The sequence below is a fragment of the Coenobita brevimanus genome, chromosome 94, assembly GCF_032717465.1.
Source record: "Coenobita brevimanus isolate Jiangsu-jjx chromosome 94, ASM3271746v2, whole genome shotgun sequence".
NCBI classification, from domain to species: Eukaryota; Metazoa; Arthropoda; class Malacostraca; order Decapoda; family Coenobitidae; genus Coenobita; species Coenobita brevimanus.
Genome location: NC_137047.1, coordinates 7,786,427 through 7,801,515, shown reverse-complemented (window position 1 = coordinate 7,801,515; position 15,089 = coordinate 7,786,427). Strand labels below are relative to the sequence as shown.

The window sequence follows — 15,089 nt, the reverse complement described above, 5'->3', positions numbered from 1 at the left end:
ACTATATGACTAACATCCAGACTCAAGAGTAGTATCAGTATAATGAGTATAGAATAGCTAAAATTTAACATCTTATTCTAGCAGATTTTGTCTAATGTGAATAAGCAACTTTCTCTTTGCAGTGACTACTAGTAACTGAAGGATAAGCTACAGTGAAAGAACTTCAGTTTCTTAATTACTCCCATTCCTCTAAAATACAGTAGCTATTCAGGAACAATTACAAGTAATCTGAGTCACTGCATTTAATACATCAATGTGGCCTAGCTGATGTTAGTACCAAATGCCCTACTAATGCACTTCCATTAATACAACAGTGTGAGCAAAATCCACTTACTAGTTCTTGTCCCTTCCTACTGGAGTAATTAGTGAAGAACCTAAATCCTTCTTTGCCATAGCCCTTCATCAGCACCATTCTGGCAGATGGACGTCCATCTCTATCTTGGTAGAAAGATCAGTTATGACAAAGGGAACTGGTTTATAACAGTACAAGGTTACCATCATAAAATAATCATATGCTGATACCTCAGTTATGGATGGCAATGAGATACCAGTACCAGGATGAGGTAAACCTACAGTGTACAGTGAATCACAGACAAATCTGCATATACAGTACTGTATCGGTAATGTTTTATATGGTATCAGGCACAGTGCCTAAATGCATACAGTGGAATGATATAGCTATGCATACTGCTGAAATGCTACTATACTCATCATCTTCATCCAGACCTCCTTTCCCACTCTAGGGCAGGGTGAGGAGTAGCAATGTCCAGACAGCCCAAATCTGCCCAATCCAATGGGCCACGCCTCCATTCACTCATCATTCAAGCCCCCGGAATCCCGGCTGCATCAGATACGCCAAAAACATTTACCACGTTCCATAGCTTCACATAAATGTATCCGAGAGAGTCAATCCAGACGTTGCCACGTTAAAAAGGGATGCCAAATCCCTGATCATGCACTTCTTCTCACAACATTCATCCAGCCAGCTCGATCTCCTGTCAGTTCCCTGGCCTCACTGACTTACTTATTGTCTTTTATCAGAGATAATGAAACCAGCAGCATACAATCCCATATTACTCCTTTCAGTGTGTAGGTGGGCTCAAGGCTAGGCTACTGGAGTCGCCACTTGTGAGTAGGGGACTGACAAACTTCCCAGTCAGCATATCTACTAGGGTTCCCCTGAAGGATTTTTTTTTTTTTTTTTTTTTTTCCAAGAAATGTTACCGGTACCTAGAAATTAATTAACTCTCCTACCCTTAAAATATCTAAGTTTACAGTAACCTAACCCCAAGTCTGTACTGTATATGCCCCTAAAAAGGCACAAATTCAATGCAATTCTATGAAAATGTCATTCTTACACTGTCTCCCACTTCTTTCATACTTTCAAATGCAGCTTCATAAGTCTTTTCCATGTGGTGGAGGTACTGAGATGTACAGAACACTAATATTGCGTGTGTCTAGCCACAGAGACTAGAGAGATCCTTTTCACTTTATTCTTGTTATCTCTCTGACAATTTAATTCAGCTTAGGATACACTTGTCAAAGTGGAGGTAAGAGATATTTCCTACATTAAATATAAACTCTCTGGTAGCAGCAGGAATAAACTAAAAAGGATGTCACCCAGATTCATGGGGTTAGGCAGTATCTAACACAACTATGCAGTAGAGTAAAACCTCTACAATTCAGCATCCTTCAAATCGAAAACCTCTGCATCTCGGGAAGGCTCCAAAATATTCATTCAAAAAATCAAAATTCAAAAATTCCCAAAAATGCACACATGAGAGGAAGAGAGTCAGCAAAAATCCCCCCAACTCGGTAAGATGCCGAGTTGTACAGTAATGTTTAAAGTGTTTAGTGCTTAGTTCTCTAGTATAGTACAAGTGATAAATACATTACAGTAATGGCCTTTATGGTCTTAATTGTGCTTTACATAGTGTACAGTGACAAGTACAGTACAGTAAAGGTGTGTCCAAAATTGATCTTGAGCCCCCCTAACACCTCCAAAAACTACCAAAAGTCCTCCTGCATGCCTGGAATACACCCTACAACTGCATGGAAACATGGTAAGGCAGCTTTTACTGTTTATTGTAAAAACTTTTAATTTTTGTCTATTTTTTTCCATTTTTCCTTTTTTTTTTGCGTGTGTGTGTGTGTGCTGGGGCAGAACTTAAAGTTCATCCCTAAAACTCGGCAAATAGGCTAACTCAGCAAGGCTTGCACATGTATTATGCCGAATTGTAGAGGTTTTACTGTAGTTATCTTGAACTTAAACCACATATTTGTCCTTTTGCAGCTCATTTCACATGGCTCAATGGCAAAATCAGACAATACAATGGGTCTACCTTTCCATTCTTAGTGACTAGCATCATATTCTAGTGTTGGCCTGTTACACCTCAGTATTAAGATGGAGAGATGGCAAGTTCAGGCCAAGTTAGTGTAAAAGGATACACATGCCTCCCATGCCTAAATCTTTCATAAATCCTTACCTACCATACAGTTAACCTTTCAATTTCTGTAACATCTCCCAGTGCAGCTTTTCTACATCTCACCTGGTGGCAGTAGCAAGACACATGGCATTAGCCTCTATGATGCCTGGGGTGTTACATGCCTCCTCAAACCAGGCAGCAAACTGAGCAACTGGTTCCTTGGCCACCAGATTCTCCTCTGTGAAAGTCTCAATCTTACCCTTGTATGGTTTGCGCATTCCTGAAAAGCAAAACTGAATTGCAAACACAAGCAAGGAATCTATACACCAATGCTGGAGTCAATTCTAGTGTTCAGGACAAACCACTAGCAAGAACAGGTTTGGAGAACAGTTTAGAAGTGCACATCTTGTGTGACCTCAAGATAATACAGCACATATGCCATGTAGCTGCAAACTGTTAAACTGAATTATTAAATTTGACTAAGAATTTTTGAAAAAGGGAAATATATCTGGCATTGTTGCTGATGTTAGTTAGACCACTGTTAGAATACTGCATACAGTTCAGTTTTACTCACCCTCTCTAATTAAGGACACAGAAGCTTTGGAAAAAAAAAAAAATCAGTATACGGATACCAAGATGGTCCTAGAATTGGCAAATTTAATTACTGCGGTATATATAGTAAATGCTGTTGACAGTTATGAATTCAGACTCTGAAAGAGTAGAGACTATGGAAAATATGGTTCAGGCAGTTAAACTGTTACAGACTGGACAGAATGGATTACATAAAAATGCTTTACATAAAACTCATCATTATGAGGACATACTTTGAGCTGGAAATTGGAATGCCCTAGTCACTGGAGAACTATCACTAACTTAAGGTCATCTGCTTCTTTGTAAGGATAATTAAACATAAATGCTGATGCAGAGTGGGTAGTGATGACTGAAAATAACTATAAATTCAAGCCATATTATGGCAAATACATTGGCCAACTGTTCAGTTACAAAATACTGTTGGCCAATGTAGAACTCTTCTTACTCTCCCACTTAATACAAATACAGCAGTCTACCACAGATGTTGTGCTGGAAAAGGTTCAAAAAGCCTGTGACTCCGGATCTCCTAGTTCATTGTAAGAACTAATATGATGAGTGGTGGTCACATGTGGAAGTTATTATTTTGTTCTTTACAGTTAAACTACACTCCTCATGAGGCAACATTGGATAAGATTATGGATACAGTTAAATTTGTGACTCTAATTTTTCCAATATTTGTCAAGGTGTCCTTCAAATTTCTTCACAGTAACCTAAGCATGATTAGGCCTACCTGGGTTAAGTTAGCAGTTTCAGTGGATATTTATATATTCATTACTGTCATCTAAGGTGGTAGGTGGTGGCAACTTGATGTACCGTACTGCTTCCTGATTCTTCCATCCCCTTTCTCTTCTATCCCTGTGTCTGCCCTCATCTTTCCAACTTTTCCCTGACCTTCCTGTCACATTTTTATTCTTCTTCTTTCCAGTTCAGGTGGCTCTACACTATGTGATAGGCATAATGGTTCCTGTAACTCAGGAAACCGTTCACAATACTGGGTGGTAACCAAATAACCAAATTATGGGGTGAAGTGGAGCCTTCTCTAGTGCCCCTGCCAACTGGGTGGAGATAAATGCAGTGTCCACCCAGGAAACAAACCTTCACACTTTCCACTACACCCTGCTGTGGCATGGCACTGCCAGCCACAAGGGAACATCAGTTCACTGCACAGGACAGTCCTGCAGGGGCAGCTGTTTGCCTGAGGTTGATGGGTCTGCAATGCCACACAGACTGATCAACACCTACTGTCATAACTTCAGGTATGGAATTAATTGGGAAAAATATGGTAAATTTTTAGTTTCAGCAATCTCTGGATTTCTACATGCAAACACTGTTTTTCTGGTGGTTTCTGATGTGGTAATGATTTTTTTTTTTCATTCATTCATTGCCAGATGCCATGTATCCCAAACGGGGTGGCCAAGGCTTAGAGTTAATGACCTTCATTATTATCACAAATCACAAATTTTTATGATTTTACCCCATCAACTTAGGATTTTGATAGGTGAAACTCATTAAAACTAGCCATTTCCAATGCAAATAATGGTGAAAATCATTCAAAACACATCAAAAAAGCATTGGAAAAACATAGTTTGCATGTCTAGCCTATATCCCTAATCTAATCCAACTGAACCTAACCTACACAAACCCAATCCAACTGAAACTAACCTAACCTAACCTACCCCCATCAAGGAAAGTGTACTAAAAATCACACACTTGGTACGGTAACTGCAACTTCTTTTCTTTTTCGTATTCAGAATAAGGTGCTACGGCCACAACACCAGATATGTTTATCGTCTCAGAGGCAACGTGGATTTTTACAGTTTTTACAGATCACCTGAGCTACCAGAACACCAAGATGTCCTACAAACCTAATACTGTACTATAGCTTCAGATCTGTCTGCATAATCCCAATTACATTTCGCAATTACTGTACTGAGAAGTAATCACTCTCAGCCGAAGCACAGAGACGCCATCCTGATACTGAAATCCAAAATCATGTGCGAAGTGACCACCAGTTATGCCGACCTATGATTGGTCGAGAAGAAAACAACTGCACCAATTAAATGCCAAAAAAAAAAACGACTAAGCCATCACGTATGTCAGGCACTAACACATGCCTACTGGCAACTAGTGACGAACATTTGAATACACAGAAGCCCTCTAATGGCACCTGAAAGATAAGAGTTCTGAAACACTGAAAAAATTTGTAAATTCATTTACGGCGCTATTATTCATTTGCGATTTCCTGTTCTGGGGGGTTCAAAATACTCCAAACAAGATCTAAACATTGGGGAGGGTTAAATTCTGAAATTCCCAATATGTCCAAAACTAGAATTACACCAAAAAGATAACATGAACAATATAAATTACTGACATTTTTCTTTTTGCATGTAAACTGACGCAACTCTAGGCCTATGTTACGTAAATCACTGGAACTTCGATCACAAAATTTAAGCTTACCTCCAATATCTATGGACATCTGTTTCGTGTCACTTGCCCTCACGTCCTGAACCACGTCCTCCCTGAAGAGCGCCATCCTCTTGACTCTCTGAAAATGTCTCAAACCTCCGTACAGGCGAGAGATCACCCTGGTCATGTCAAGGCATCAGCTGCTCTTCTTCTGTCTCGATTACATAAATTAGAAGGCCACCAATTACGTCACAAAACCTTGATCTCGTGCGAGGTAAATAATAAGCAGGTTGCCTAATGACTAATCATAATAATTGGTTAAGCTTTGGGTCAGTAATAATAATAAAATCTATAAAGTATGCGGGATCTTGTATTGAGCAATGTTGACGGTGAAATTTTGTGCAGCAGCCGGCAGAGGGCATCATCTGACAGGCAATCAGCATCCGCCGGTGACCAGGGTATTTAACAAAAACTGTCAAGGTTTGTGGCATTTTTGGCACTGAATTGGGATGTGTTTCCTTGTCAGTCACCTAAAGTTGCGTGGATAAAGACTTTATCGGTGATTTATAGCCAGTTACCTTTGCCGTGAGGTTTAGAACTAGTCATTTGAAGTTGTCGTCAGCTGATCGCCCAGTATGGTTATTTGGACTCAGCTCTTTAACCTTAACATTAAAATCCGCTTTCCTGCATTTTTATCAGATGTATTATGAGCCATGCATTTTTTATAGTGCATATTCAAATACCCGATGGGATTATATGTCGAGCCAGGTTCCTTTTCATTTTTTTTCCCAATTATCCAACATTAGCCCACGAAGTTTCATTGTTTTTTCATTTTGTAATGACCTTCGTCTAAGATAAACTGAAGGTAGAGCAAGGCAATGGCATTTTTATTTTTAAAAATATTTAATTCCTCCATATTTACAGGGAAGACAAAGAAAACCCTGCATGAATTCCCACCTTACCGTAGATCTCTGTGTGCATCAGAAAACTGACCCATAATGAGAAAATCACCCAAGTGCAACAGGATTACAATTTTTCTTAAGTGCATTTACACTTGCAGTATTAATGGTATATTTCTTGGAAACTTTAAACTGTTTCATTCTTTGAATACTCAATAATGGATAATCTAAAGAATAGTTATACTATAGCTAAACCCCATGTTTTACAGAGTTTATGCCCAATGGATTTCTGTTTGGATTTTATGCTCTTATTGTACATAGGAGATCCTACTTGTGTGTTGAAATGTGTTTTGTTTTTATTAAATATTGCTTTATGTATTAAAGTAGGTCATTTTTTTCTCTTACAGGATGATTGTGACTAGGGTTCTACCTGAGGTGAGGTCACTCCAGACTGTCTTGAGACGAAATTATGGAGTCTCGGCAGTCCTTTTGAAGAAAGCCACCGACCCAATTCAGCAACTGTTTGTTGACAAGATCCAGGAATACAGCAAGAAGAGCAAGTGAGCAAATTATGAAATTGACATAAGTGTAGCCTATACCAGTATTGTACCATATTTTTAGGGTCTGTGCACTATTGTGGCACAGTGACATCTAATATACTATAGCACTAGCGGTGTGTGTGTGTGTATTTTGGGCAGCCGAAACTACACATTCAAATTGCACCAAAATTGGTGCAAAACTCGCAAAAAAATTGCTGATGTGAAAAAACTTGGTCCCATCACGATTGAAAAACTTTACTATATTTAATGAGCGATCACATTTTGACCAAAAAACACCTCTCCCAGTGCCCGGCATAGGATCTCCGTAGAATTGCCCATAGCTATAACTAGAATATATTATAGCAGCGCAAGAACCCTCCGCAAGAGGAAGTGCAAGGGGCTTGAAGGGTCCACGTTTACTTGTTGTTACTAGGATTCGCGTTCATATATAATTCTTAACCTTTGCATAGAGTACTGTGGATGCATTTTGGTGTATTCTTATTTGTATTTTCTCTAATATTGGATCATTTTTATTCAGTGAGGGAAATATGTTGCAGAGAAAGAGTTTATAAGTTAAAGTTTGACAAAGTTTCATTTAGGTTATAAAAAGAATTTATTTTACTTAGAAAGCACCACAAGTTACTGGTAATATTTGCATTATTAACCCGTACAATCCCGCCGTCGGCATGGTGCCGATGGTACAAAACGTCTCAAGCAATCCCAGCGACGTGGTGGTGCCGACAGCATAATTCAAGCGCTGTAGCGCGTCTCTAACTGCTTCAGTCTAGCAAATTTTTTGCTAAGGAGTAGCTTAATGTATTGGCAACGTTGTGCACAAGCACTTGTAGCACTGAGTTTGGTTCTGCATGGCTGGGTAACATCAGTGTGCCACTGTCCATCACAGCGTTAGAATGTCGCGGAAGTCACGCCATTTTTCCGCCTCACTGGGCTGGAGGAGGCAGTTGAAACTGTCACATGGACCCTCTGTCCCTTCATTTAGTGATTCTGTAGAAGAGGAAGACCTGGACGACTCTTCTGGGGAAGAATATGAGCCAGTGGAGAAGGATATTGAGAATGGGGATTCCCCCATTCTCTCTCATCCCGCCCAGCTGGGTGGGAAAATGTAGCTAACGTCTTGGGAAACTGGGCTAGAAACACGCTGGATGGCCGTCCTGCACTTTTTTCTCCTATAAGGAGTACTTTTTTTTTGCTTTTCCATGATTTATATATCCTTTTGGATTGTTTTATGCAATGAAATTTTTTCTCGTTTTTGGTCCGGGATTGGATTGGTTTAAAATAGCAAAAATGCTCGGGATGGTACGGGTTAATTTCCATCCAGCTTTACATGTGCAACAGACCCTTTAAGTACAGACCATGCTCTGAAATATCACCTCTTGTGACATAAGAGTTGCAACTGTCAAATAAAAATACTGGAGAGGGATACCTTCATATGTTGAATAAGAATGTAGCTATGCAAATATTCCTCAGTCCAACCCCCCTCCAAAAGGAAATGATGGACTGCAGATGGGCATCTTAACCCCTTGATGCCTGGCTCCCTGCACTGTATCCCTGTCTCACAACTGGGCTTATTTTCCTAATTTGGATTTCTTTTCTTCATTCTTTTCTCCTCTGCCTATGGGTGAGCCTACACTGAGTGACAAGCAAAATGATTTCCTGTTCACTGGTAAACCATTTACTATGCTGGGTGGCAACCATATAACCCAATTATGGCGGTGGTTTAGCGAGTAATTATAGCACTCCAATTGGATTGAACCGGTGTGCTTTATATGCAAGGGATGGTTGGGGTTTATTTCTCATGTAATGCCACTTAAGGATGAGAAAGGCTGGTCACTCTCATCTTAAATGTCAGGACCAGCTTGCCTAGTCCTGGACTCCTACGTTCTTCATGGGGCAACATAAGATTGGATGGTGGATTTTTTTTTTTTTTTTTTTTAACTATACAGACACACACAAAAAGCATACCGGTACACTTACCCTCTGCTGCTCTTTTAGAGGTCATGGTGTCAACTGGCTGGTATGTGTGTGTTTGTATATATATATATATATATATATATATACACACACACACACACACACACATATACAGGGTGACCCCCCAAAAAACTCCAACATTTCGAAAGGCTGTAGCACTGGCAGTAGTGAGGCGGGAGGGGCGGGGCTAGGGTCTGCTGGTACCCCAACCCCAACTGTCCTCAGTCACCAACATGGCGTGGTTGGGAGCACACCGTTTGTTCGCTGTCAAAGCGTTCTTCACAAACAATCATTCCGTGATTTCCGTGCAGAAGGCCTTTCGAAGACGTTTCAGTATTCCACGGAACCAAAACGTTCCAGATCGGAAAACCATCTTGCAGTGGGTTGAGAATTTCAGGGCAACAGGCTCAGCTTTAAAAAGAAAATCAACTGGATGACCTAGGAGCGCTCGTACGCCTGAGAATATTGAAGCATTGAGGTGATCTGTTGCGCAGTCTCCGAGATGTTTTGCGCGGAAGTATGCTTTAGCTGTAGGGATATCCTGGGAAACTGCAAGGAGAATCTTATACAAAGACCTTCACTTCCATTCATATAAAGTGATAGTTGTGCAAGAACTCAATGCCAGAGACCGGATAAGCTGCAGGGAGTTATGCGAGAATATTCTGCAACGTGTTCCGGAAGATGCTATTCACTTGTGCAGTGATGAAGCTCATTTTCATTTGAGTGGCTCTGTAAACAAACAAAATTTTTCGCTATTGGTCTGAAGACAACCCTCACATGCTACACGAAAGACCGTTGCACTCCGATCGAGTGACTGTGTGGTGCGCTGTTGCCAATGTTGGCATCATGGGTCCTTATTTCTTTGAAGAGGGTGGTGTAACTGTTACTGTAACTTCTGACCGTTACATTGATATGCTCGAAAACTTTCTAAGGCCACAGCTCGAACACCTTGAGCTTGAAGAACTCAGTGTGTGGTTTCAGCAAGATGGAGCTACAGCACACACAGCAAGTGCTGAGGGAAATGTTTCCGGATCAGCTGATCTCGTTGCGTGACGATGTTGGGTGGCCGGCCCATTCCCCTGACCTTGCCCCTTGTGATTTTTTTCTGTGGGGCTACCTTAAGTCACGGGTGTATACTCATCAATCCTAAACTGTTGAAGCCCTTAAGGTTGCTATTCAGCAGGAGATAGCCGCTGTTCCACCCAACATGACCCATCGAGCCATGGCAGCCTTCAGAAATCACCTCCAAGCGTGTATAGACAATGACGGCCACCATTTGGGGGATATCATCTTTAAAACATGATGAATAAAAACTGTATTGAATAAAGTGTCATGTGTGCAACTAATATTTTGATTATTTTTAACTTTTTTTTTTTTTTTTTTTTTTTTTTTGAAATGTGGGAGGTTTTTCTGGGTCACTCTGTATATATATATATGTACAGTATATATACACACACACACACACACAGTAAATCCTCAATATAATGAACTAATTGGGGGGAGGGGTGGGTCGCTATATCCGAAAGTTCGCTATGTATGAGGGGTTCGATGTTTCCAAGCGATTACAGAACTCAGTTCGCTATATAAGGGGAGTCATTCGGTCTTAGTCCTACGTGCTCAGACATAACCTGAACTAACTCTATGAAGTTTTATGTGGAAAATTCAGTGGTTTTTGAATTTGTACATGTAAAAACCATGCTGTATGAAATTGTGCATATAAATACAGTACCTATAATAAGAATACATTATAATGTAGTACTGTTACAGGACACTTATGATGTCAGGAAGGGATGCTGTTGAAAAACACTTACTCTGCCAGAAGGGATGCCGTTGTCACCGTGGGCTGGTTCTCGAACTTCTCCCGCATTTAGCGACCTTTGTTCGCAAAATCCAGGGGAAGTTTGATCGCGATTTGGCCGTTTGTTATATCCAATATTCGCAATACCGGGGTTCATTATATCGAGGGTTTACTGTATGTATGTGTTTGTATGTATACATATACTACATCAACTGGCTGGTGGGTGGCTGCAGTCAGTACACATGTATTCTGCCCCTCCAGGCACCTCTCCCCCACCCAGCTGTCCCTATCTGCCTCTCTCTCTCTCATGCTTCTCCATTGCCCTGGGTGTGCTGCCTCCCCCACCTCTGTCCCAGCTAGCCTTTTCCTGCACCCTCAGGTGCACGAGAGCCTGCCACACCACTCTCATTGAGTTTGGCGCGCTTTTAAGTTGGAGCATGCCTGCAAGATATGAAAACGTCCTCTGACATGGACTTGCGCCTATCAACCATTCCTCAGACATGAACTGGTTTCTATCAACCACACATCCTCAGACGTGAAACGACGTCAGGAGGTGAAGAGGTGAAGGCTGCAGCCCACCATGCTCATGTCTAGATGAGCCTGGGGCCACATTAGCAGCAACAGCAGCTGTCAAATGGGTGAAGTGTACAAACCAGCTAAATACTTGTGTTTAACAGTAGTAGGCTGGTTTTAATTTACTGAGGATTTCATTAAAAAAAAAAAAAAATGAATATCAGAAAAGCTGGTAATGAGGATTTATTGCACTAAAAAAAAAAAAAAAAAAAAAAAAAAAAAAAGCCAGCTTGTTGTGAGGGCTTATTGCACTTACTCAGATCATTGTCAGCAGGGCTGCAGGTGGAAAGCTGGTTGATGCGACGCCTGATATTGAGAGACAGCTACAGCAGGAGTTGGACAAGGTTGCCCGCCAGTATGGTGGTGGTGCCGGAGTTGACATGACGAAATTTCCAGACTTAAAGTTCACTGGTAAGGTTAGCTGCAGTTAGTAATAAAGTGAAGACACTAGGGTTTAGTTTTATACTATATTTTCTTTTCATGGTCATGTGCTGAAGTTTGTAAATGATAAATGTAAAATCATGGTATTACAGACTGATTATAGAAACTGCTAGTAATACATGGCTGTTATGGAAGCCACTTTTCTTTATTATTTTTAATAAGGTGTAGGGGACTGAAATTCAGTTACTGTTGTTCAGAAAATTGATCTTAAAAAAAATATTACAATGTGAGTTTTTAGCTCTATTTGCAATCATGCATCACATAAAAATGTTTTAATAAATTACTCAAGTTTGGCCATGTGGAGAGGATGGAGGGTGAAAGACTGACGAAGAGAGTGTATGTGAGTGAGGTGGAGGGGCGAAGAGGGAGGGGGAGGCCGAGGATGAGATGGAGGGATGGGGTGGAGAGGTATATGAGAGAGAGGGGTGTGAGTTGGGAGCAGGGCAGTGAAATGGCAGGGGACAGGGCGACTTGGAGGCGATTTGTTTGTGGCCACCCCAAGCGGGATTGAGGCGTCTGGCAATAGATAGATAGATAGACATAAGTGTGGATGATTATGCCTGTGAAGTGGAGTCAGGATTCCAGGGGTTTGAATGGTGAGTGAATGAGAGCGTGACTCATTCCTTTGGGGTTAGACTTTTGGTTAGTTTCTCCTAACCTTGCTATTTAACCCCATCCTTAGGTGGGAAAGGAAGTCATGATAATGATGAAACACAATTACTGTATTTTGTTTCATGGCTTTTGTATGGATTAATAGTAAGTTATAAGAGAATGCATTAGGTGCAGTGTTCTCACTTTTTGGGTCACATGAAATATAGTAATTGTGTCTAGATGTGTTGCCAGAACAATAAGAGTGCATCATTCATCTTGAAGCTCACGTCCTATAACTAATAATAATAATAAATAATTGGTGTGTTTTTGAAAATCAGATTTTTATTTTGTGTGTGTGGGTGAGTGGATGGGAGTGGGATATTGTTTTGCATGCAGAGACTGTGCTAATTTTTGTGGGTGGTGGGGGATACGTGTTGCTTGCACAGTATATTTTGTTGTACTGTATTTACATTTTCTCTTTGCAGATCCCAAAATTGAGACATCATAAATCAATGACCCCACAGTTCAGGAATTCTGTATTTGTAAGTCATAGGTCAGTAATGTATATGTACATACTCTCGTAATAGACACAAGAATTGTAATTGTCAGCTGTTATTTTCCTACATTGTGTTGTCTGTGTGCAGGGTTGTTATGATCTAAATCAAATTATTTAAATCAGATTTAAATCAAAATGGATTTTTTTTTATTAATACAATAAAAATGAAGAAGACAGAGACTCTGATGGATGTGTATTGTACAGATGCATCAAGTCTGCTTGTCCTGTACTCTTCGTATACTGATCCTGGTCAAGTCAGGCACCAGTGATTGCCTTTTGTTGTAAGGTAAATATTAAATAACAAAGGAAAGAAGGCACTTTGATAATAACAATAAATGCTCCGGTTAGGAAGGCCTTTAATGCATCAGGTCTTTTAAAGTTGTATAGCAACTTGTGGGTAATAAATGTATGATGCCAAAATATAATTTCATTTAACAATGATAGACTTAGTACAAAAAAGAAGTCTTCAAAAAGTGAAAAAATAGTTTAATTTTTAAAAATCCAATTAAGTAAAACAATTGAAATTAAAAAATCTGAATTAAATAAAATAATGGATAAATATATATATATATATATATATATATATATATATGTACCGGTATATTTTCCAACCCTGAGTGTGAGTAACCTTCCCCCTACCAAGAAGTGATAGCCTGTGGTGCACTGCCTTACTCCCACTTCCCAGTCACATTATTATTTTCCATTTTGTAAGTCTTTATTTGAACAGTGATATATAATCACGCGTAATGGATGCATTGCAGCAAGTGGAAGGAAAAAAGGCCCAGTATGGTACTCTTTTGACAGAATTCCCAAAGGCACAAACAGGGTTGGAAAAAAAATAAGAGATTAAAAAATAAATTGAAGAGTGAGAGAAGAGTTTTGGACAAATGTAGATGTGTGCATGGAAAAGTTTGGAAGGAATGAGAGAGTGTTTTTGATTGGTGATATGAATGGTAAAGTTGGGAATGTGAAGGTGGATGGAATAGTTGGTGAGTTGGGTGTGCCTGCTGAGATAGATGAGAATGGGAATGAATTAGTGGATATTTGTGCTGGGAGGGGGTTGGTGATAGCCAATACCCTCTTCAGGCATAAAATGATCCACAGGTATACGTGGCGAGTGATGAGAAGGGTGGGTGGTGAACTGAATGAAAGGAAGGCAATGACTGACTATGTGTGTGTGGATGAAAGGATGCGAAGATGTGTAACGGATGCAAGAGTTTATAGAGGTTGGGGGAGTGGACTTTCTGACCATTACTTGGTGGTGGCCAGAATTAGAATTCAAGTAAGATGGAGGAATAGAAGAAGGGAAAGACGAGAGGAAGGAGTAGTTGCAAGGAGAGTGGAAAGGTTACAAGAGGATGAGAAAAAGGCAGAGTATAAGAGAGAAGTGGAGGAACGATTGGGCAAATATGAATTGGAGCAGATGGGAGACGTGGAAGGTGTGTGTAGGATATTTACAGAAGAAATATGTGCAGCATGCGATGTGGTGTGTGGAATGAAGAGAAGACAGGGGGGTGCAAGGAACAGCGTGGTGGACTGGAGAGGTGAAACAGGCTGTGGCACAAAAGAAGAAAGCATACAATGAATGGATGAGAAATAGGGGCGTGGTAGAAGTTGAGAGGCGGAAGAGAGTGTTATATGTAGAAAGAAAGAGAGAGGTGAAAAGATTAGTAAGAGAGAGTAAGAAGAGAGTGGACGAGGAATTGGGAAGGAATTTGAGTGTAAAGTGGAGGGACTGTAAGAAAATGTTCTGGAGAGAGGCGAAAAGAGTAGGACAGGGTGGAAGTGAAGTTAACATGGGAGTGAAAGATAAAAATGGTAGATTACTAGTGGAGAAGGGAGAAAAAGTGAGCAGATGGAGAGAACACATTAAGGAATTTTTGAATGTAGAGGATGGAACTAATGCAAGTATAAGTGGCTGGGGAATGGCTGGGAGAAGGAGGGAGGTGAGAAGACAGGAAGAAATCAGTAGAATAGAGGTGGTGGAAGCAATGAAGAAAGTTAAATCGGGGAAAGCCCCAGGAATTGATGGAGTGTGTGGTGAAATGCTGAAGCATGGGGGAGAGACAGTAGTAGAATGGATGTGGAAGATGTGCAGATTGGCCTGGGAGGAAGGTAGAGTCCCGGAGGATTGGAAGTCAGGTATAATTATTCCCTTGTACAAAGGAAAAGGGGAAGAAGAAGTGTGTGGTAATCATAGGGGCATTTGTCTTCTTAGTATAATAGGAAAAGTGTATGGTAGGATACTTATTGACAGAGTTAGAGAAAGAACAGAGA

General features: G+C 40.5%; 2 protein-coding genes across 4 annotated transcripts in view; one reads left to right on the top strand and one right to left on the bottom strand.

Annotated features, from left to right (window-relative positions):
* The window catches only part of LOC145412943 (pyridoxine/pyridoxamine 5'-phosphate oxidase-like), a 17,163-nt gene extending 11,540 nt beyond the window's left edge, over positions 1 to 5,623 (bottom strand). For both annotated transcript variants that reach the window (XM_080282757.1, XM_080282758.1), the window contains exons 1-3: positions 5,475 to 5,623; positions 2,550 to 2,706; positions 335 to 434 (exon numbers count right to left, since the gene is read on the bottom strand). In XM_080282757.1, coding sequence (XP_080138883.1) covers positions 335 to 434; positions 2,550 to 2,706; positions 5,475 to 5,610 — 393 coding nt within the window. In that variant the 5' untranslated portion in view covers positions 5,611 to 5,623. The remainder of the gene's footprint in view (positions 1 to 334; positions 435 to 2,549; positions 2,707 to 5,474) is intronic.
* A 158-nt stretch (positions 5,624 to 5,781) lies between these two features.
* ATPsynCF6 (ATP synthase, coupling factor 6) lies at positions 5,782 to 12,864 on the top strand. Of its 2 annotated transcripts, none has more exons than XM_080282583.1 (4): positions 5,782 to 5,903; positions 6,730 to 6,882; positions 11,485 to 11,635; positions 12,742 to 12,864. In XM_080282583.1, exons 2-3 carry the CDS (start codon positions 6,731 to 6,733, stop codon positions 11,606 to 11,608), a joined length of 276 nt encoding a protein of 91 aa, XP_080138709.1. In that variant the 5' UTR covers positions 5,782 to 5,903; position 6,730; the 3' UTR covers positions 11,609 to 11,635; positions 12,742 to 12,864. The 2 variants fall into 2 exon arrangements, with proteins under 2 accessions (XP_080138709.1, XP_080138708.1); XM_080282582.1 differs by having other exon boundaries at positions 5,783 to 5,903; positions 11,499 to 11,635.
* The last annotated feature ends 2,225 nt before the right edge of the window (positions 12,865 to 15,089 follow it).